This window comes from Dicentrarchus labrax, unplaced genomic scaffold (assembly GCF_905237075.1).
Source record: "Dicentrarchus labrax unplaced genomic scaffold, dlabrax2021, whole genome shotgun sequence".
NCBI classification, from domain to species: domain Eukaryota; kingdom Metazoa; phylum Chordata; class Actinopteri; family Moronidae; genus Dicentrarchus; species Dicentrarchus labrax.
The window spans coordinates 10,710,611-10,730,150 of NW_026136707.1; the positions used below are offsets into that span (position 1 = coordinate 10,710,611).

General features: G+C 41.3%; 3 protein-coding genes across 5 annotated transcripts; 1 reads left to right on the plus strand and 2 right to left on the minus strand.

The window, feature by feature from the left end:
- The first annotated feature begins 6 nt into the window (after positions 1-6).
- On the plus strand, positions 7-5,591 carry prpf31 (PRP31 pre-mRNA processing factor 31 homolog (yeast)). Its single transcript, XM_051405326.1, has 14 exons — positions 7-174; positions 1,082-1,297; positions 1,380-1,440; positions 1,581-1,664; positions 1,789-1,886; positions 2,340-2,446; positions 2,539-2,708; positions 2,830-2,987; positions 3,090-3,179; positions 3,420-3,547; positions 3,714-3,786; positions 4,896-5,024; positions 5,117-5,215; positions 5,310-5,591. Exons 2-14 carry the CDS (start codon positions 1,082-1,084, stop codon positions 5,421-5,423), a joined length of 1,527 nt encoding a protein of 508 aa, XP_051261286.1. The 5' UTR covers positions 7-174; the 3' UTR covers positions 5,424-5,591.
- Positions 5,592-6,854: 1,263 nt separating this feature from the next.
- Positions 6,855-15,565, minus strand: cnot3a (CCR4-NOT transcription complex, subunit 3a). Of its 3 annotated transcripts, none has more exons than XM_051405317.1 (18): positions 15,409-15,565; positions 14,705-14,775; positions 14,507-14,574; positions 14,324-14,398; positions 14,033-14,122; positions 13,788-13,916; positions 13,506-13,601; positions 13,149-13,368; positions 12,917-13,050; positions 12,666-12,722; positions 11,428-12,364; positions 11,225-11,330; positions 10,973-11,114; positions 10,144-10,252; positions 8,948-9,146; positions 8,262-8,394; positions 7,774-7,899; positions 6,855-7,664 (listed from the first exon to the last, which is right to left on the minus strand). In XM_051405317.1, exons 2-18 carry the CDS (start codon positions 14,727-14,729, stop codon positions 7,566-7,568), a joined length of 2,745 nt encoding a protein of 914 aa, XP_051261277.1. In that variant the 5' UTR covers positions 14,730-14,775; positions 15,409-15,565; the 3' UTR covers positions 6,855-7,565. The 3 variants fall into 3 exon arrangements, with proteins under 3 accessions (XP_051261277.1, XP_051261278.1, XP_051261279.1); XM_051405318.1 differs by having other exon boundaries at positions 12,917-13,044; positions 15,409-15,564; XM_051405319.1 differs by having other exon boundaries at positions 10,153-10,252; positions 15,409-15,564.
- A 123-nt stretch (positions 15,566-15,688) lies between these two features.
- tfpt (TCF3 (E2A) fusion partner) lies at positions 15,689-19,470 on the minus strand. Its single transcript, XM_051405327.1, has 7 exons — positions 19,321-19,470; positions 18,637-18,738; positions 18,158-18,280; positions 17,692-17,762; positions 17,541-17,610; positions 16,812-16,970; positions 15,689-16,613 (listed from the first exon to the last, which is right to left on the minus strand). Exons 2-7 carry the CDS (start codon positions 18,736-18,738, stop codon positions 16,539-16,541), a joined length of 600 nt encoding a protein of 199 aa, XP_051261287.1. The 5' UTR covers positions 19,321-19,470; the 3' UTR covers positions 15,689-16,538.
- Between the last annotated feature and the right edge of the window lie 70 nt (positions 19,471-19,540).

Below are 19,540 nucleotides of genomic sequence, written 5' to 3' on the forward strand. Positions count from 1 at the left end.
TGCAGAGGTTGCTACGTATTTAATCCGCGACAAACGATACGGCCGTTGACGACAGGTCGACGAGGAAAAACAGCGCATAACGAGTCGTTTTACCTTTTAACACCGAAGAGCCTCAAGTCTCCATAACATACATTTGTTTTTGTTTACTTAGGCGACCGGAGTTTGAACTTAAAGGTAAGTTTATTTGACTTATTCAGCGTTTAGTAACACAACCGGCCAACGTGTGCTAATGCTAGCTAGCTAATAATACAACAATTAAAACTCTGTTTCTCGAGTAAGCTTCACATTCACTCATCATTGATCCTCTGTTACATTCATAGCTGTTGTTTGAGAGGCTTAACGGGGCCGTGAAACCCTGAAACCATCGCGTTAACTCAGTGTTATTTCTACCAACAACCAACATTTGTTTACACATGATTTGATGACTTAAACACGTGTCTAAAGCTATAAACTGACCATTATTCGCACTATTTATTGGTATTTGCCTGTTAAATTGGGCGTTATTAAATGTCAGAATTGACTAAAATCTCCCACGAATCGTAAAAGCACACATTGGTGTCTTAAATGGCGAATCCTCCAAATTATAATGAAATCAAGTTAGAAGAAAACCAGCTGTTCTTTACAGTTGTGGAGCAACTCGTAGGAAAACTGTGATTCCCGATATCTTTTGGTTTGTGAAACCTCACAATGAAGTGCGTGCTTCTGATCCCTGATCATAGCTTATGGTGTTAGTGTCCAACATGAAAATGAGTTTAACAGCTTCTCACACTGATTAATTTGAAGGATTTTATGGGCCTGAAGAAGTAAAAGTACTCAGTGTTTTACAAGAGGAACGTGGAAATGAGAGAGTTCAGAAACCAATATAAGTGTGTGTACTAGCCATTCTGTCTCACATTGTCTTTTAGTCTTTAATCATATTTATGTCATTCTAACCATCTTGTGATTTCATCTTGTGGTACAATCATTAACCCTCAGGACCCCCGGTGGTCCTTGGGATTCATTTTGGACACTGATCTGAGTAGCCTTAGTTTATCAAGCCAGTTAGTTCCAATGTCCTCAAACTTTCTGCTGCTGATTGTAGATGTCCCTGGCGGACGAGCTCCTGGCGGACCTGGAGGAGGCTGGAGATGAGGGGGAAGACGGGTTGTATCCTGAGGGAGAGGAGGGGGAGAGTGATGGAGAGGCGACGCAGGGAAGGACAGAGGGAGGGCTGGAAGACATCCCAGAGGAGATGGAGGTGGACTACAGTAAAGCTGAGAGTGTTGCGTCGATCGCCAAGCTCCGCAATAGCAAACAGGTGAGTTGTATTCAGAGTGCTTTATATTTATAGTATTGTCTGTTCTGGTTCTTCCTACATAATCTTAACATTTTGTCTACAGTTTTCAGAGATTATGGAGAAAATTTCCGATTATGTTGGAAAGCAGCGCAAAAACTCAGAGGGTGAGTGTGATCCATATTTATGTTTGACAATATGTTTTATGTTTAAGAAGTTCCTCAAAGCATTTAATTCCAGCTTAATGTTAACGCAAGAATCTGAATAAATTTGCTATGATTCTGTTGTGTTTTTTGTTTCCCTGTAGTCTGTGGTCCAGTTGAGTCCGACCCAGAATACAGACTGATCGTAGCAGCCAATAACCTCACAGTAGAGATCGACAATGAGCTCAGTGAGTTGGCTGTTCCTGTTTTTTGTGACAAAACAAAACTTCAAATATAAAGTTTAATGTTTTATTTTCTGTATAACAAAGATTTAATTTTTTTGTTTGTTTTTTTTTTCTGCCTGGGTTTCAGATATCATTCACAAGTTTACTCGAGACAAGTACTCCAAGAGGTTCCCAGAGCTCGAGTCTCTGGTGCCGGATTCTCTAGATTATATCCGCACGGTCAAGGTGAGATGAGTTGAAATGTTAATTTACTATTTTTTACACCAAAGTACTATTTCAAAATGAAAGTAAGGAGCCCAGAGTGGCTACTTTTTCTGCACCATTGATTGTATGTTTAGCTGGACAGAAGACTATTTTTAGGTATTGATGAATGTATGGCAACACATCAGCAGAAGGCCGATAATGTTTTTTCTTTATTTACACATGTAATTTAATTGATTTAATTATAAGCACCTATGTCATGGGAAAACAGTCTGATTTCTGATGAAGAGTGATGACTTAAGAGTTATCACTCGATAATAATAAAAAAGTTTGCTCTGATTGACCCAGTGGGTTAATGTTAAAATAAAAAAGATAATTTCAACTAAAGCTCACAATTGCCACAATTTCTTATTTATTTTATTGAAAATGTCTTGTTATTTTCTCTCATGTGGGATATTCTGTCTCTTTTCTACTCAGGAGTTGGGAAACAATCTGGAGAAGTGCAAGACAAATGAAACTCTGCAGCAAATCCTCACAAACGCCACTATTATGGTTGTCAGTGTCACAGCCTCGACCACACAGGGGTGAGTCAACGGGCACTGCCGCTGCGGAGGGCGACAGTCGTAATTTTAAATATTTATCAATACGCTGACTTGGTGTTCTTCATGGTTTTTAGGTCACTGCTAAGTGAGGAGGAACTGAAGCAACTGGAGGAGGCATGTGACATGGCTCTGGAGCTGAACCAGTCCAAACACAGGATATATGAATATGTAGAGTCCAGAATGTCGTTCATTGCCCCAAATCTGTCCATCATCGTCGGAGCGTCAACAGCTGCCAAGATCATGGGTGAGAGATGCAAAAAGATTAGTTTAAAATACATTGGGATTACATATGTACATTATCTTTGCTGTCTGTCCTAAATCATTTTTGTCATCACGCTCTTCTTCTCTCCCTCCCTGGGTTGCAGGTATCGCCGGCGGCCTCACTAACCTCTCCAAGATGCCCGCCTGTAACCTGATGCTGTTGGGAGCTCAGAGGAGAACCCTGTCCGGCTTCAGCAGCACCTCGCTGCTGCCCCACACCGGCTTCATCTACCACTGTGACGTTGTGCAGACACTACCACCTGTAAGTAAATATAATGACAAACACATATTGCAGTGTTTTTGGGGCATTTCGCTCAGCACGGGTACCTTGTAGCTAAAACGTGTCCTCCATTTTTATCTCCAGGACCTCAGGAGGAAGGCTGCTCGTCTGGTATCTGCAAAGTGCACTCTGGCTAGCCGAGTGGACAGTTTCCATGAGAGTTCAGATGGCAAGGTGACTGTCAAATGGTGCACATACACATTAATGCTGAATTTATGGTTGGCTTTACAAACAACATAAAAAATTACAGCCTCAGCCATTTCCATATAGCTAAGATTAAACCTCTGACACCATCTAAGTTTTACAATCATTTCAACATTTACGTTCTGTATTCAGCAATATTAATGAAACATAATTCTTTTCTGACTCCTGACTCCATTTACTTTTATGTCATTTTTTTTTTCTTTTTTGTAGGTTGGCTATGATCTAAAAGAAGAAATAGAGAGGAAGTTTGATAAATGGCAGGAGCCTCCACCAGTGAAGCAGGTCAAACCGCTGCCCGCCCCACTGGACGGACAGAGGAAGAAGAGGGGAGGAAGGAGGTACTGAATCAGTTAGCTGCTGAACAGGCCACAGATTTAGAGAAAAGTGGATTGACACATGGAGAGCAAAACAAAAAGCTTATATAACTTACATAGCCAAGTTTAGAATACCTCCATCAACTCTGAATATATAAAACCCACATTGCTCTTCTCTTTTTACATGAAGGTATCGAAAGATGAAGGAGCGTCTCGGGCTGACGGAGATCAGGAAACATGCCAACAGGATGACCTTTGCAGAAGTCAGTAGATATTTTCTGTCATGCCTCCTTTTTATCTGTGATAAGTTGTTGAACTATGCAGCCTTTTTACCTCTTTAATCCGGTCTATGTTCAGTATTGATACTGATGTCAAACTGTGACCCCATGTGTGTTGTTTGGCTCTCACATCTCATACTCAAGGAATGTGCTTTACATAAAGACACAATCAAAATGTGCAAAGTTGTTCAAATAATACACATTTCAGACATACAGAAACATACAGTGATGTTCACATTGGATAGTCTTTCCTTCCTGAGCACCTAAATATAAACACACGGATTCAAACACTGTACATAAGGTTAGTGTTTCTCACCTCGGTTTTTCGTGTCGGCTATTCTAACTCCTGAGAGGATGGTGGCTAAAAGCAGCTGCTCTAACTTCGGATTTCATCACTTTACAACAGCAAAACAAGACCTGAGAGACAGTTTGTTCTCATATTTCAGCCTAGAAGCAGAATAGTAATCTAAAACCACTGTAGCAAGATGAGGTTTAAAAGGCTGTATTATGCTTTTTGGGGTTTTCCCCTGTGCTTTAGCATTCACACAAAAATAAATATAAAAACACTAAAGGTTTAAAAAGTGACAGTCCACGCCGAAGAGTTCCTGTAGCTCACAGAAAACACTGCTCCTGAACACTCTGACAGACCTTGTTTATATTCAGCCTTTTCTTCTGTTACAATATAACATTACATCACATTTTAATAGGCATCACCTATAGGCAAGGTGACAGTCCAGTCCTGCCCACGAAAACCGAGTAAGTCTACACATTGTGTGGCACCTGCCACCGGTTTATGGGAGCTGACCAATTAGAGCACACTGGGTTGTCAGGAGAGAGGGGGGGTGTAGCAGAGTAGGGCTACACAATATTGTAAAACAAAATCTTATTGCTATTATTTAGACAGACATTTCAATATGATTCACAATTAGTAGGAATGATCCTTTTTGCATCACAATTTCCATTTTCAGTTAAGTAAACTATTAAAATCATGAACATTTGTCCGTACCAAACATCTTCTTACATCTGTAGAACAAGATTTGTAGTCCAGGGCATCTCTACAGACTTTAAACTTAATTTCTGATGTGTTGTTGCAGATTGAAGACGACGCCTATCAGGAGGACCTGGGCTTCAGTCTGGGTCAGCTGGGGAAGAGCGGCAGTGGGCGTGTCAGGCAGGCTCAGGTCAACGAGGCCACCAAGGCCAGAATCTCCAAATCCCTTCAGGTAAACTCAATAATGGCTCATTTTCACTCCACCGTTGACTAATTGATTTTTTTTTTTTCAGTCTCCTAAGTCTCTTTTGTTGTCCACAACAGAGGACGCTGCAGAAGCAGAGCATGACGTACGGAGGAAAATCAACAGTCAGAGACCGCTCCTCAGGAACCAGCTCCAGTGTAGCGTTCACTCCTTTACAGGTAAAAAAAAAAAACCAAAACATATTTTATTGAATATCTCCTGAGCACTATGAAGGTTTAATGTCGCTAACGACCGCTCTGCTCTCGTCTGCAGGGGCTGGAGATCGTGAACCCACAGGCTGCAGAGAAGAAGGTGGCTGAAGCCAACCAGAAATACTTCTCTAACATGGCAGAGTTCCTCAAAGTCAAGAAGGAAGATAAGATGTGAACACACACACGCAACACACACGCACGCACATATTCTGATCCCACACATGGACAGTTGCACTCAAAACCGCAAAGTGGTAGTATATTTGACATTGTGCTTTGTCCTGTATTTTGTTTTTACCATATTTTTTTTTTGCCAGTTAAATAAAATATGTTAAGATTTCACAAAGCGTCCTGTCTTCCTTTAGAGAGGAAACAAATGTTGAGTTCGTATGAAATAAGTTTGTGGTAGCCGTTTAACTGATGCTCTCAGTAGCTAAAAGTAAATTCTTAATCTGATACTTGGCCACCAAATTTACCTTCTGTTAAATTATACTCTGTGATCGCACTTTTTAAAAATCAAAACCATAAATTTACCAGAACAGACTTTAAGTGAAACTTATAATTTGTGGAAAAATAAGTGAATCTGTATTCCATGTAGGGATGACAGGACTTTACACCACACACTGACTTGTAATTTCTTAAAAGTATTTATTGAAATTTTACAATCCTGTTATAACCCCGTTTTATGACATCTCCCATGCAGAACTGTGATGAGAAAAAATTGTAAATACGTCTTGAAATTCACATTTTAGCAATTTCTTAACTGACCTTCCCTTTCTGAAAACCTTAAAAGCCCAAAAAATAGAATCTATAAAAGGCAAATCTCTCATAACTTTGCTGTATTTTCTTTTTTTTTTCACATCCTCAACCCCCCCCCCCTTCCCTCCCAAAAAAGCCTGAAAACTAATCACACACAACATAAAATTTTAACTGCAGAACAGATCTTTAGTTTTCATGGTTGCTTAAATGGAAAAATCTGATTCAGTTTAACACTCTCCCCATTTAAACTGCCAGGAAAAGGTGGGATCTGCCCCACACCAGATTCAGAACCAGATTAAATCTTATTGTTCTTCAGGGTAGCACATGAACAACCACGGCAGATGAGACATTCCTTCCTCGACCAACCAGTTAAATCTACCACCAGAGTTTAGGATTTCTGTGTTTTCACTCTACATGTAAACAGTTAATCAGTGCACATTCACTGTATAGGGGTTTTCACTCCAAATATCAGGTGGTAAATTGAACACAGTGGATTTTTAGGATGAACATCAACAGAATAAAACCTTAACTAATGGTGGGAAGTTGACTCAAACCAAACTCAGATTCATTATCTAATTCTATCTGTGTATTTTGAGAGTAATTAAGAGGTGATTTGGGTACAGGTACATTCACTACGCTTAGCGTGGCCTTTAGCGTTGAGGATGATGAAAATACCTCAATAGTATAAGAATCAAACATCAAGTAGATTAATGTCTCAAACCCTATGTTTAAGATTTATTTTACAAGTTTTTTATTTTGTCACAAACATGAATGCGCCATAATAATGCATTTTCTTTGACAGGTTAACTTAAAAACATTTTATTTGTAAAGAGAGGGAGTCAGAGACCAGTTCAATTGCATAGCAATTTAATCCATGTCCAATAAGGACTCTTTCCCTGTCACAGGGAGAGGCCCTGTGGTCACTCTCAATCAGCGTTTTAATTGACCAAGACAATATCAATAAAACTATTGATAAACGCTCACTATGTCTAATAGTGACCATATTCAACAGGCATCGTAGGGTCTTAAAAGAAGCCAGTCCTACACACCATGACTAAATGTCCACTGTACCTCCCCATTTTTAAACCACCAAATTACAGTAAATACAAGAAGGGCAGTTTACTTAACAATCAAATCCAAGGTTTGTTTTGTGTCAAGTCAAAGGCTTCCAGGCTCATGTTGGGTAGGTGGTACAGAGAATCTTGTTGAAACGGAAAAAGAAAACAAAACATGAGAAACATGCATGGGGTAGGCTTTCCTAATGCCACATACTGAGTGTGCACACAGACAGGCACAAACGCAGATCTCTAATGAGAGCCCTCCCAGCTCGTGCAGCGTGATGCGTTTGATCAGGCCCATGGGGCATTTTTGACAAAAGCAAAGCGTTGCACGAGGAGCGAAGGCTTCACGCCGAGATGCAGCCTATACAGACACCAGTCTCCATTTTAGGAGAGGGTTTCTACTACACATCACAATCTCTATCCACAGTTTGAAGTTCAGTCTCGGAATGTCAACAGCAGCACGTTTTGTCTCTCTCTGTCCTTTCGCGTCCCTCTGTCCGTCACTGCAGATCTCGGTCCTCGAGGTACCTGTACTCGAAGGTGAACCCCTCCTTCTTCCTCTGGCCCCATTTCTCATAGTCGAAGTAAATGTAAGTGCCCTGGAGGGAAAGCAGAGTGGAAAGAACAATCATTCAAAACGCTCAAAACCCACAAGTCCCCATACTACTTTCTAACTCAGAGAAAATGTTTGAAACTTTGAAAGAGCACCTGTTCAAACTCGTCAGTGATAGTCTTGGGTTCCTCATGCCTCTGGAACCACATCATGTACTTGGTGTGAAACCTCCATGACTGTTTCTTCAGAGCCTTGGCAGACAGATACTGAGCCTTGGTGCCCTGAAAGAGGCAGGACAAATGCACCATTAAAAAAAAAGGACCAGTGACCAGGATTTAGGGGCATCTAATAGGGTTAAACACTCCTGTTGCAAGTGTGTAGGAGAAACTACTGTTGTGTATATAGGGGTAGTTTAAATTGTTATGAAACAACTAGGGAGAACAAATAATCATCTTGTGCGCTGGATAATTTAATTTTTTAACATCATGTGCCAGCAGTTTGATACGCCTGTTGTAAACATTACACACTGGACCTTTTAAGCTTACAGGCAAGACTTAATACATCTTTAGAAGATGAACATTAGGGTTGACAAGCAGTAAACATGGAGAGGGTGGGTTGAGTGTGTGCATGATGTTTTTTTTACCTCCAGGTAGTAGAAGATGAAAAAGAGTGTTTCTGTGGACAGTCTCTGGTAAAACTCTATGGAGTCAGAGTGGTGTGGCGGTATCTGATGATGGAAGGGCAAGGTGGGACACGGATTCCTCATCAGGTATTGCCTTTAAGACAGAAACAGACAGTTAATTAAACCATAGCAGAAATAATTGATCAAATAAGGGATTCACCATCCAAATCAACAAGCTCCATGCATCCGTATCATAGTTAAAATACTGACTGGAGGTTATTGGTTGTGTTTATTTCTTTTCAGAAACAGAAAATACTTTATTGACCTCCGAGGGGAAATTAGTTCATTATTCTACTGTCTGTGGCTCTCAGCCCAAAGCCCAATTGGTTGCATAAATCTCATAAAAATGTTACTCACACAGTACAACAAATTAGCTCTGACAAAGAAATAAACTGTATCAGCCTTGAGCTACACAGGCAATACTTGTTAGTAGGATCAATTCATTGTTTTTATGTGATGTTTTGACAATATATACAACATGTCCAGACTAATACTTTAAATAGGTTGTAACAAATGTGCAGATTAGTTGTTAATTAATAAAAATCATTATCAGAATATAAAATTGAATCTGTGAATTAAATTACTGTAAAGCAGATTTAAAGCACAGCATTATTTCTGCGTTTCTCTGGTTGTAAGTGGCACCTCACCTGATCCTCTCTGAGTCGGAGGGGTGTGGCATGTGTGTCCACGCGGACTCCTGCAGAGCCTGCTGGTAGAGCTGGTCTTTGGGGAGAGGGGTAGGGCCAAGTGGACAGACCCCGAGCGAGGGGGGAATGCTAACTTCCGACACGGACGGCTGAGGGGCGGCAGGTGTGCCGGGCGCTGCAGATGAACTAGAGAAGATATCTACAGGAGAAAGGCTTGAGTCAATTACTGTAGTTCAAAAATGATTCTTTCTGAAGGAAACCTTTTTTTATAAGCTTTAACTTTCCTGTTTACAAATACTCAGAACACAAGTATTTGTTACATGCTTCTGCAACTAACAATTATTTTCATCAGACTATAGAAAAAGTAAAAAATAACAATGATCGCTGATCACAATACTAGAACAAAATTACATCAAATACGCTTGTTTAGTCTGATTAATCACACAAATAAAAACAAACTGTATTTGAGGTAGAAACTAACTGATGTGTGTTTACTTAATAACTGATTGTTGGAACATCTTGCTTTTTATTTCGTCACCCATATTAACAGACTAGAGCAGTCACACTCCCAGAATCGTGCGTCTCAGCTGCAGTGACACTTCACTGGAGAGTCAAGGTCTGGTCTATTTTTTTCCTTGAGCCCAGCAAAAATAGGCAGTGAAAAGGGTCTGTTCATAGTCATAACGACATTATAGCAGAAACATATACACCTTTCACTACAGTTCTAATGTCTATATCTGCAGAATATCACACAGACATGGTAAAAAATATAAGTGTATTTTTAAACTCAACACTTCCTGCATCTGTTTCAGATTAAAAGCTCTCTGGTGACAGAATCCATTCATGTTAACACTGCTTTTATTGTATGGTGTTTATCAAAGGCAAACTCAGTATAGAAAGATAGCGCTGAGAGCAAGAGAGAAAGAGCAGCCACACTGTCGGTGTGAACACCTCACATGTGCCAGATACAGCTGTTCGGCGCTGTAGCTATCACACGCTGCTCAGGTGTGAACCAAGGGTTACAATGAGCAGCATCATCTACAACTGCAGCACTTACAGGTTTGTTCCAGACCTAATGTCATTGTAAGTAACCTCCTCTTCAGTAATTAAGTCAGTATATAAAGGACAGAAGGTTTACAGAGTAAAATTGTAAGCTGATTATTCTTCAGTAAATCAGTGAAGAAACAATGTCTGACCGTTCCGACCTCTGTCTGTTAGATGCAGGTTGGGAATCTCTCCGTCCAGGCCTGATCCCAGTGCTGCTCTCTCAGCCATCGCCTTCAGTGAACTGAGAGGCTCAGGGGCCTGAGATGGGAAGGAGATGGAGACAACATGAGAACAGGGTGGTTGATTAAGTAGAATAAAGTTGGCAAGAGGAAAACCTTCAGTTATGGGCATTTAAGAGTGGAGGGCAATATATGGGAGCATTGGGAACGAAATACTAGTGCAGAAGATTATGAAAATCAACTACTATTACATCTGCTACATAAGAACAAGAACAACAGTTGTCCTCCTGCCTAGAACACCCACAGCCAGCAACACTTATGAACAATGACCTGCATTAGATGAGCTATGTATTCAAATTAGACTAAATTCAGCAACTCATCTAAATAACAAAGATGTTTCCTGGTACAGCTGAATTGTACTGACGGACTGCCCTCCAGTCAGAACTGATACATCTGACATGGCCTTCTGTGAAAGGAATGGGAATTGGGCATATGCTTTAGTAAGTCCAAATATATCTTGGCATGACATAATTTTTTATCTAAATGTCTCATTGGACAAGTGTGGGTGTGTTTGGTATGAATATGACCAAGAGCAGAGGTTCATGGGTAGCGGGTGATATTTAATAATGTTATTTACAGCTGAGCACTTTAACGTCATGTTCCAAACAAAAGTACCTAAAGAATACTACCAATGACAGCATAATCATTTGGTCTAAGTAAAATAATCCATACACAGCAGCAAATTATGGCTACTCAATTCCCCCCAGCTTGTGTTCGTTTCATTCCTATGGTAGCTCACCTTGAGGCTCTCAGAGGCCTGTGTGTAGGAGTGGGGCCCGTTGAGAAGACTTCCTCCTCCAGGTGTGCTGTCTGAGAACGAGGGGGACGGAGAGCTGGGAGGCAGGGTGATGGAGCTGATTAAACTGGGCCCATTGTCCATCCTGCACAGCGTAGAGTTGGCACAGCAGAGAGAGGAAATGTAATAAATATCATGTAAAGAAAAAGTGTGAGAGTTTACAGACTTGGATCAAGCGGGCAACAAATAACTCACGGCTGGCTGGTTGAAGAACTGAGAGATGAGGGTTGGCTGCTTTGTGACTGGCTCGGTGTGCTTAGAGCTGATTCTGTGGAGCTCTCTGCCACTACAGCACTGTAACCTGTAGGCAGGGGAGGGAGAAGTTAGAAAACAAACACAATAAAGAAAAGACAACATCGACTTAAATAAGAGTCCCACAAGGCCAAGCATGAACGTACTTGTGCTTCCATTTTGCTTCAGTCCACTCGGTGGTCTAGCAGGAGCAGCGTTGACCCCTACTCCTCCAACCACGCCGACATTCCCTCCACTGCCTCCCATCATGCCAACTACTCCAGAGGTAGCGCTGACAGAACTCGGGGGCACCTGAGAGGCACCAGGGGCTACATTTTGCCCAGGAACCAGACCCAAAATACTCCCACTCAAAGAGCTGTGGGCCGGGCTAGAACCTAGCAAACCAAGCCCTGTCCCCGCCCCGTTGGTGGTGACTCCACTGGAGCCAGAGGTGGGGATGGAAGTGCTGCTCTCCACTGAAATGCTGGACTGGGTGGTGCTGCTCAGACCCAAGCCTCCTGATGCTGCTGCCTGAGCGTAAGGGGCAGGTGTGGAGCCCGAAATGAGCCCTGCCATTGTGTTTAAAGGAGAGGGGTGCCCACCCAGGCCTAAGCCACCCATTGGGTTGGCACTGCTGGTCCCCGTCATGCCAACTTTGCTCAATCCTAGCCCCAGCCCAAGTCCCAAACTGGATGCCGGGGTGGGCCCTGATGTGGGCTGAGACTGAGAGTTGGGAGCTGATAAAATGGGTGTGCTGGGCGTGGGGAGAGAAGGGGCCGTTGAGGCTGGGAGAAGAGGATTGCTGGGCGGGCTGGGGGTGTTGTTTGAGGGGACAGAAGGTTTTGTCTGAGGTGGCTGCTGCTGTTGCTGCTGCGGTTGGTTTGGTGGCTGAGGTTGTGGCTGCTGTTGTTGTTGTGCAGGTTGATGCTGATGTTGCTGCACCGCACTGCTGAAGCTCCCTATGAGACTGCTGCTTGTGGGAACCGCGGAAATGCCCCCGACTACACTCGCCATGGACACGAGGGAGGAGGACGAGGAGGAGCCAGAGGTGGTGGAGGAAGAGAAGGAAGATAGCAAGGATGGTGTGCCATTCTTCACAGGTGACTGAAAAGGACAAAGCACCAGAAAAAGGCATTTCAGACAAAACCGTCCCGTGGGAAACTTTAGTTGTATGCGTGTAAGAGGAGCAAAGTTTACTGTAAACTATTGAGGCCCACAAATGCAGGAGAAAGGTACAAAGTAAATCAGAAGTCTCCAACCATGGTCCTTCAGAGAAAGAGCGTGTTCCTTTTCAGTGCCTGAGAGGCCAAAACCCTTCGGCCACCGTGACTCTCCAGGACCAAGGATGAAGAGCGCTGTACTAAACTGTTCATCTACTGGCACAGCACAGATGGGAGCTTCTCACCTGACTAACTTCACTGTCTGTCGACCGTCCCCTTTTCTTATCGTCCTCTGAGTTCTCCTATAGGAGGAGATACCTTGATATGACAATCCACTTTTGAAATGTTGATTCAACAAAACGAGCCAGGGGATTACAACACAATGGGTCTTGTTAGAAAGGGTTAACTCAATGCAAACTTTAAGAAAGATGTGCAAAATTATGACAGAATGTACTTTTTCTACAAAGCATCAATTTAGCACATAAGAATAACTTACAGCAGTGCAAGTGGCCGGGGATGGAGGGATGGGTGAAGAGGAGGTGGTGGAAGTGGGAGTGCTGCTGGAGTGGAGATACATCTCATCTTCCAGATTACCCTGACCTGACGGAGACGTTGCAACTAAAGCTGCAGCTTCGAAAAAAACAAATCAGATCAGATGTTGTCCGCTATCTAAAAACATATATATATATTTTTTTAATCATCCAAACACCGCACAGTGCTCTACTCACGTATGTCTTCCAGGTCTAAGTCATCATAAAGGAACTCGTTCTCCTCAAAGTCTGGGTCTTGGGAGGAATCAATGTAGTATTCAACATCATCTTTGATCTTCTGGATCGAATCCACTGCTATCGAGTCATTGTCCAGCATTCGTAAAATGGTCTCCAACATGCGAATGTGGAATCTATGCCTCTCAATCATCCGCTTGAGCTCCTCAATACGATCTTGCTTCTAAATGACGGACAGAAGACAAGCGTGTGGTATAAGACCAACATATTAGCCAAACTTTTATCACTGAGTGTACACAGGAATTACAATATGCGTGTAAAAATAAACATCTTTACAAACAATGTGGAAGGAGGACTTACCTCTTTATCGCCCTTCTTCTTTCTCGTCTGAACTGAAAGAGATTCCACCTCACTTTCAAACTGATCCACCTGCATATTTAGAGTGTCTATCGTGTTCTGCAGGTGAAAAAGAGGTCCGGGGAAAAAAACTGCTGTTAATGGATTTAAATCAAAATTTCTTCCTAAAACAGATTTTTATCAAATTGTTTTAAGTTCTTGTTTGTTAAGGTAGAAACGGTCAGCAAGTAAAAATTCAAGCAACCAAGATGTACAACAGGTTATCGATAATAGTGGATGTGTTACCGTTAGCCACTGCCCCGTTTCCTCCTTTTCCCTCTGAGCTGGATCCACTTTCTGAGCGAGCCCCAAGCCTTCTTTAGAGTAGGCTTTTGTTTTTGTTTCCCGTTCCACCACCTTGAACCGCTCCATTTGCTAAGGAAAGAAAAATCACATACGCCTTGTTTAGTTGACCGTTTAGATGAGCTGAGACTTCACAGAGATAATTATAATCTAAAATAGGAAATGATGGAGGGCCAAGAGAAACATACCGTCTCTATGAGTTTGCGGTTCTCGACTAGCTGCCTTTTGTCTTTGATCTCGTTTGAGGCCACCCATGTTTTTATCTGATCTCTCAATCGCTGGGGACAGGACACATGGTGAAAATATTGAGACACACTGAAGATCAAGAGCACAATCTGTACATATCTGACAGTATTTTGTTTTAACTGGGTTTCTCTTAATTACGGTCTCCTCTACCTGCTCTGGTTTGTACATGTGCTTAATGAATAAATTAGATTTTTTAAAGAAAAATGAAATATGTGTTTAATATCTTGTCTCACCTGTAGTTTTTTAATCTCTTTCTTGAGGTCAGCCTCATATTTCTCCTTCTGGTTTGCATTGGCTGCATTGTGGAGCTAAAATGTAGACAAATAAATGAGACACTTTAGAGTTCACTGCAATCCTTTTTTCTGTCTTTTTTTAAACAGCGTATCACACAAATGCTGGATGCAAAGATCTCCTACCTTTTGCCAAATGTCTTCAAACTGTTCTACACCTTCAGCTACTTTTTTCAAACATCTATCGATCTCACCTGTGGAGACAAAATATGTGGTCCAACCATCAGTGTACATACATCCGTGCACCAGCAAAAGTTCAGAGCCTCTGTGCAGAGACACCAGGCTGGACAGTGTGAGCAACATCAGTCCCACCAACAGTCTTACCTTGAAGTTTTCTCTTGTCAGCCATGGCTCTGACTACGACAATGTCCACATTCCGTCTGTCACGAAGTTTGCTACGTGCAAAAAAACAAAAACAAAATGTGCATCAATACATCGTTCAAACAAAACACGAGTCCCTTTCAACAGATCCTTCAGTACATCGGTTTCCTGCAAGTGGAGCCGACGTTAACTCCAGCTAGCTGCACAAATAACGTCATCTCTTCAGGATTTAAGCACCGTGTGAACCAGGTCTCTCGTGTGGACGTTTACCTATCCCTCACAGTTTGGTGGACGACGCCGATCTTGATGTTACCAACACGACTGACACGGTTGTCAGCTAACATTAGCCACATAGCATGCTAACGTTAATAACTAGCCAGTCCCTTAGCTCGTCCACCTCGCTCGGTTTCTAACTGGCCCGCTTCAACACAAGCACCACGGAGCATGTTGATGGATGTATGTCGTATTCATGCATCATTACTTTGGGGTCCAGTGGAGCTTGTATATGGTGGTTTTGCGTTGTGAAAGTCACAATATAACAGAATCCGCTCCAATCGTTCACCTGCAAAGCTAACAGAGCTAACTGCCTGGCTAGCTAGTGCATAAAATGCTAGCTAGCAGCTTAGCTAGCCATTTAGCCAAATTTAGGAAAAAGGGAAACTGGGTCAACCCGACCATCTAGATTTGTACTTGTTTGCGACATTTACCTAGGATATGGGCTTTCGTTTGTCTTTTTTCAAATACAGCCAAAACTAACTCCAGAAAGTCTTCTTTACTTCCAAATTGTGTTTTCTTTTCGACAAGCTCGCTCACTGTAATGTAGCTGAAGATGGACGGTGGCTAAAGTCCCACCTCCGCGCTGGGGCCCCGCCCTAAATCTAATCTACGAGCTGTGATTGGTCAGAACTCACGCCTGTCACTGACAGACATCCGCTGGAATGGGGCCCAACCATTGGCTCAGACGTCCGATGAATTATGATCGACACGATACATCAACCAATGTTTATTTCCCGAAACATTTGTACATAGTTAGTTAACCCCTAACCTCGGTGCGGGGATAATGTCACACATTTTTACTTGAGATATTGATTTGATGTTGATGGTGACAGGAAACTTGAAGGACACTGATCTCCATGACAACTGAGGAAACTCCATCCTCTGTGACAGACTGCGACCTGACCATTAACAGTATATATAAAGGACCTGAGTCATGACCTTAAGTTAGTATTTTCTTTTACTATTTAACAATATAACCATGATAAAAACACAATAAAAATACACAACTGAGTTTTTCATCAGTTGTTGTTAAAGTTTAAATTGTTGATGCAGATGTGAACACTTAAAAAACTTTCAAATAAAAGAAAACATGTCATAAATAGCAGTCTGTAATACTTTAATATTGATAATGAGTCTGCTTACTCATATAAAATCATAAACACTGAAATCTCTGATCCAGGAATGCATTATGAAAGCGATTAATAAGGCACGTTTACTGCCTTACAATAATTGTATCCGGGTCGCCAGATATTTACCAAACGAGGTTGTCCATGACAGTGTGCAGTTTCACACTGGTCATAATTATGTGTTAGTACAAAATATGGCAAAAGAAAAGAACATATACAAAACAAATGTATATGTGTACCTGGTGAATATCATTTCATTTTTACCTTACATGAATCTAATCTGTTCACAACGTTCAAGTAAAACTACAAAAACAGTGCAAAACCTGGCTGAACAGAGGCAGCGTATCTACTGAACAGTTTAAGAATCTGGGTGCTCCTTCGTCATCATCATCATCATCATCATCATCATCATCATATCCAGGGCAGTGCAACAATCAGTGAGACAGAGAGGTTGGGCTGGGCATTTCTCCAAACTGTGTCTCTGCCAGCACAGAGACGTCTGGTTCAGTCTGGGAAAAGAAGCAAAAACTCAAGTCAACAGAAAATCAATTATTCTGCATTGTCAGATGTCTGAAATCTGACATTAATGAGACCTAACAACCACAGTTGCACACACAATAGGACACCGAGTAGATTGTAAGAAACAGATCAATGAAGCTCATACACTTGAATACTTGAACAGCAGCCCAGCAGAGCTCTTTTCCTACCTGTTGGTCTTTATCTTTGTCTTGTCGTGGAATTCGGTGCCTCCTCTTCTTTGGTCCGACAGCGTGATGCAAAGCTGCAGATGAAGTGGAACCAGACACACCGTTGAGCCGGTCCTCCTCCTCCCCAGCAGCAGGATCTAACTGGGCTCCAGCCTCATCCTGAAACAGGAAACGGTGTATGTTAGAAGGCATTAAATTAGCTATTTTAGTACATTTATTTATTATGATGGATCAAACAAATCAGCAGACAGGCTGGGCAACTGGGACCCTCAGAGGACCCAAAGCCCAAAAAAAATGGGTGGGGGGGGGGTTTGTCTGCACTCAAATACAATATCATCTAAAGTACGTCCTACATTATTATATAATCTTGTGACTCTGTCTTGTTGAAGGGTCCCAGATTAAAGACCTGGGGGGGGTTTTTTTCCCAGGGCCCCAGGAAAGGTTTAATCCATACATGGTCATATGTGTATATATATATATATATATATATATATATATATATAAATAAATTAATATAATATAATAATAAACTAGGCCCATTCACGTAAAGAGTTAATGCTAATATTATTATAGGTTCACACTGAAAAAATTATGTTTTTATGCCAGTGCAGACAGATACTGATTTTAAAATATGAGACTATGAATTATTATTAAAGATTATTTTAAAAACCTGGGCTGACGAGTGCATTCTTTACATCACATACAGCCACCTTTCCATATAATTCTCACCTCTAGAAGTATAGTGAGCTGAGCATTTCTGTAGTCGTCCCCATGAGCATCTAAAGTCTTCATGAGAAACCTGTGAAATGAACATAATCTTCAGATCAGCCATCAGGTGGGAAACGTTTTATAAAATGTAAAGAAAATAAAGTTACTGTACCGCCTCTCTTTCTTGAAGCGCCGTGTAATTCTTTGTACTTGGTGAAGGCGACCAAGAATCTTCTGATTTACCTGAAAAAGACACATTTGGAAGTAGTTACAGATACAACATCATACGTGGTAATGTTAGTCCAATATGGGTTTTTTCTTTATAGACATGTAAAAACAGTGAAGAAAAGCAACAGAATAATTAGAAAGTATAATAATTCAAAATAACCAGAACAATATTGCTAAGGTCATTTCTAAAGAGAGTAGCCTGTTCTACATTTTCAATCCTACAATAATATCAGAAATTAAATTTGGTTTGAAAAAAAAAACCATATAAGAACACACCTAGAAATGATGTGAGAAACCAGGAACTAAATGACAATAAACCCAAATATAACCCATATTTCACAAGATAGACAAACAGGAAGTGTGTGCAAAATACCACACATACATGCATGCATATGCAAGCTTGCACACACCTGTTCAATTTCTTTACACCTCCTGCTCAGAGCCAGATATTTCCTCTTATCAAGAGCTCTTCTCTCTTCGTCTTCTTGTGCTGTGCTCTCCAGCAGCTCGCTGCCTCCCGGCCCGAGCTCCACCTGCAGAACAAGACTGTTGTTTCTTGTTTCTGTTTTCTGTTTGGCTGTCTGTGTTTTTAATTATATTAATATAATATATGTCCTTTGATACTGCCTTGTATTGCTTTTATGTTTTGTCTTGATGTTACACAAATAAATTGTCTTGCCTTGCCTAAAAATACTCGTCTACAAAATAAAATTTAACTGAGATGTTGGATAAAGGATGTGACTGTAGTTTCTTTGTTTATTTGACCAATCTAAATATGATATTTTACTCTGTGGTGTAAAAACTGGTAATATTAGTGACTGGCTTAGTGACACTGGCTAGGTGTTCCCACTCACATCAAAATTACCATTACCACGATCACTAACATTACCTCTCCTGGTCCCAGCTCCACACCGCCTGGTTCCAGCTCTGCCTCCAGGATGTGTCCTCCAAACAAAGGGGGCAGAGCCAAACCAGAGAAATCCTCCATCATCTGGAAGAGAGAGAAGATTCTGTGTTATTATAAAAGCTTTTTTTAAAAATAAAATATTGTATGCACGTACACTTCAGAAAGACACATTTTGACCATTTTAAGGAATTTATCAAATAAAGACTACTTTTGCCTGCTGGTCACAAAACTTGGAAACCTGAAGACTTAACTATTTTCAAATATCAGAATCAGCTTTATTGGCCAAATATGTGTATACACAAGGATTTCCAAGAACTATTTACAAGAAAAATAAACATATAACGATTCTGTACATACAAGTAGGTGAAAAAACATAAACAATGTCTATTTACAAGTCAAACTGTTTAACCAATCGTAGCAAAAGAATACAACAGTACAAGGGTGAGAAGTGCAAAGAGGGCTGGAATAAATATTGAATGATTTATGTAACTAACTTTATATACATGCACAAGGTGCTTATGTGCACTATACAAATGTATGTGTCTATATTCAGTTTAAACAGTGTGCTTGGATTTATGACAACTATTATATGCACACGTTTAAAGACAAATGTCTGTTATTGTCAGTGAGGGACTAGTACACCTGGCAAACCTCGCCAGTACTTACATTTATGAATGAAAAGTCCAAACAGCCAGTGGTTTGCTGAGCAGCTGTTAACGTTACCAACGGTCGGTTGTTAGGGTCGGTTGTTAGGGTCGGTGTGCTCTACAGACGGTGCGTTAGTCGATGCTTTACAGTCGGGTGAGCTAACATCATTGTTGGGCTGAAATTAAACGTAAAGCTTAGAAAGTGCAGTTCCTCTCCCACGTATCTGTCGATAAACTCA

Coding starts and splice junctions, on each gene's coding strand:
- prpf31 (XM_051405326.1), top strand. CDS start 1,082: ATGTCCCTGGCGGACGAGCTCCTGGCGGACCTGGAGGAGGCTGGAGAT. Junction 3,180..3,419: donor ATGAGAGTTCAGATGGCAAG/GTGACTGTCAAA, acceptor TCTTTTTTGTAG/GTTGGCTATGATCTAAAAGA. Junction 5,216..5,309: donor TAGCGTTCACTCCTTTACAG/GTAAAAAAAAAA, acceptor TCTCGTCTGCAG/GGGCTGGAGATCGTGAACCC.
- cnot3a (XM_051405317.1), bottom strand. CDS start 14,729: ATGGCTGACAAGAGAAAACTTCAAG. Junction 13,917..14,032: donor ACCGCAAACTCATAGAGACG/GTATGTTTCTCT, acceptor TTCTTTCCTTAG/CAAATGGAGCGGTTCAAGGT. Junction 12,365..12,665: donor CAGACAGTGAAGTTAGTCAG/GTGAGAAGCTCC, acceptor TGTCCTTTTCAG/TCACCTGTGAAGAATGGCAC.
- tfpt (XM_051405327.1), bottom strand. CDS start 18,738: ATGATGGAGGATTTCTCTGGTTTGGCTCTGCCCCCTTTGTTTGGAGGA. Junction 18,281..18,636: donor TGGAGCTGGGACCAGGAGAG/GTAATGTTAGTG, acceptor CTTGTTCTGCAG/GTGGAGCTCGGGCCGGGAGG. Junction 16,971..17,540: donor AGCTCACTATACTTCTAGAG/GTGAGAATTATA, acceptor TTCCTGTTTCAG/GATGAGGCTGGAGCCCAGTT.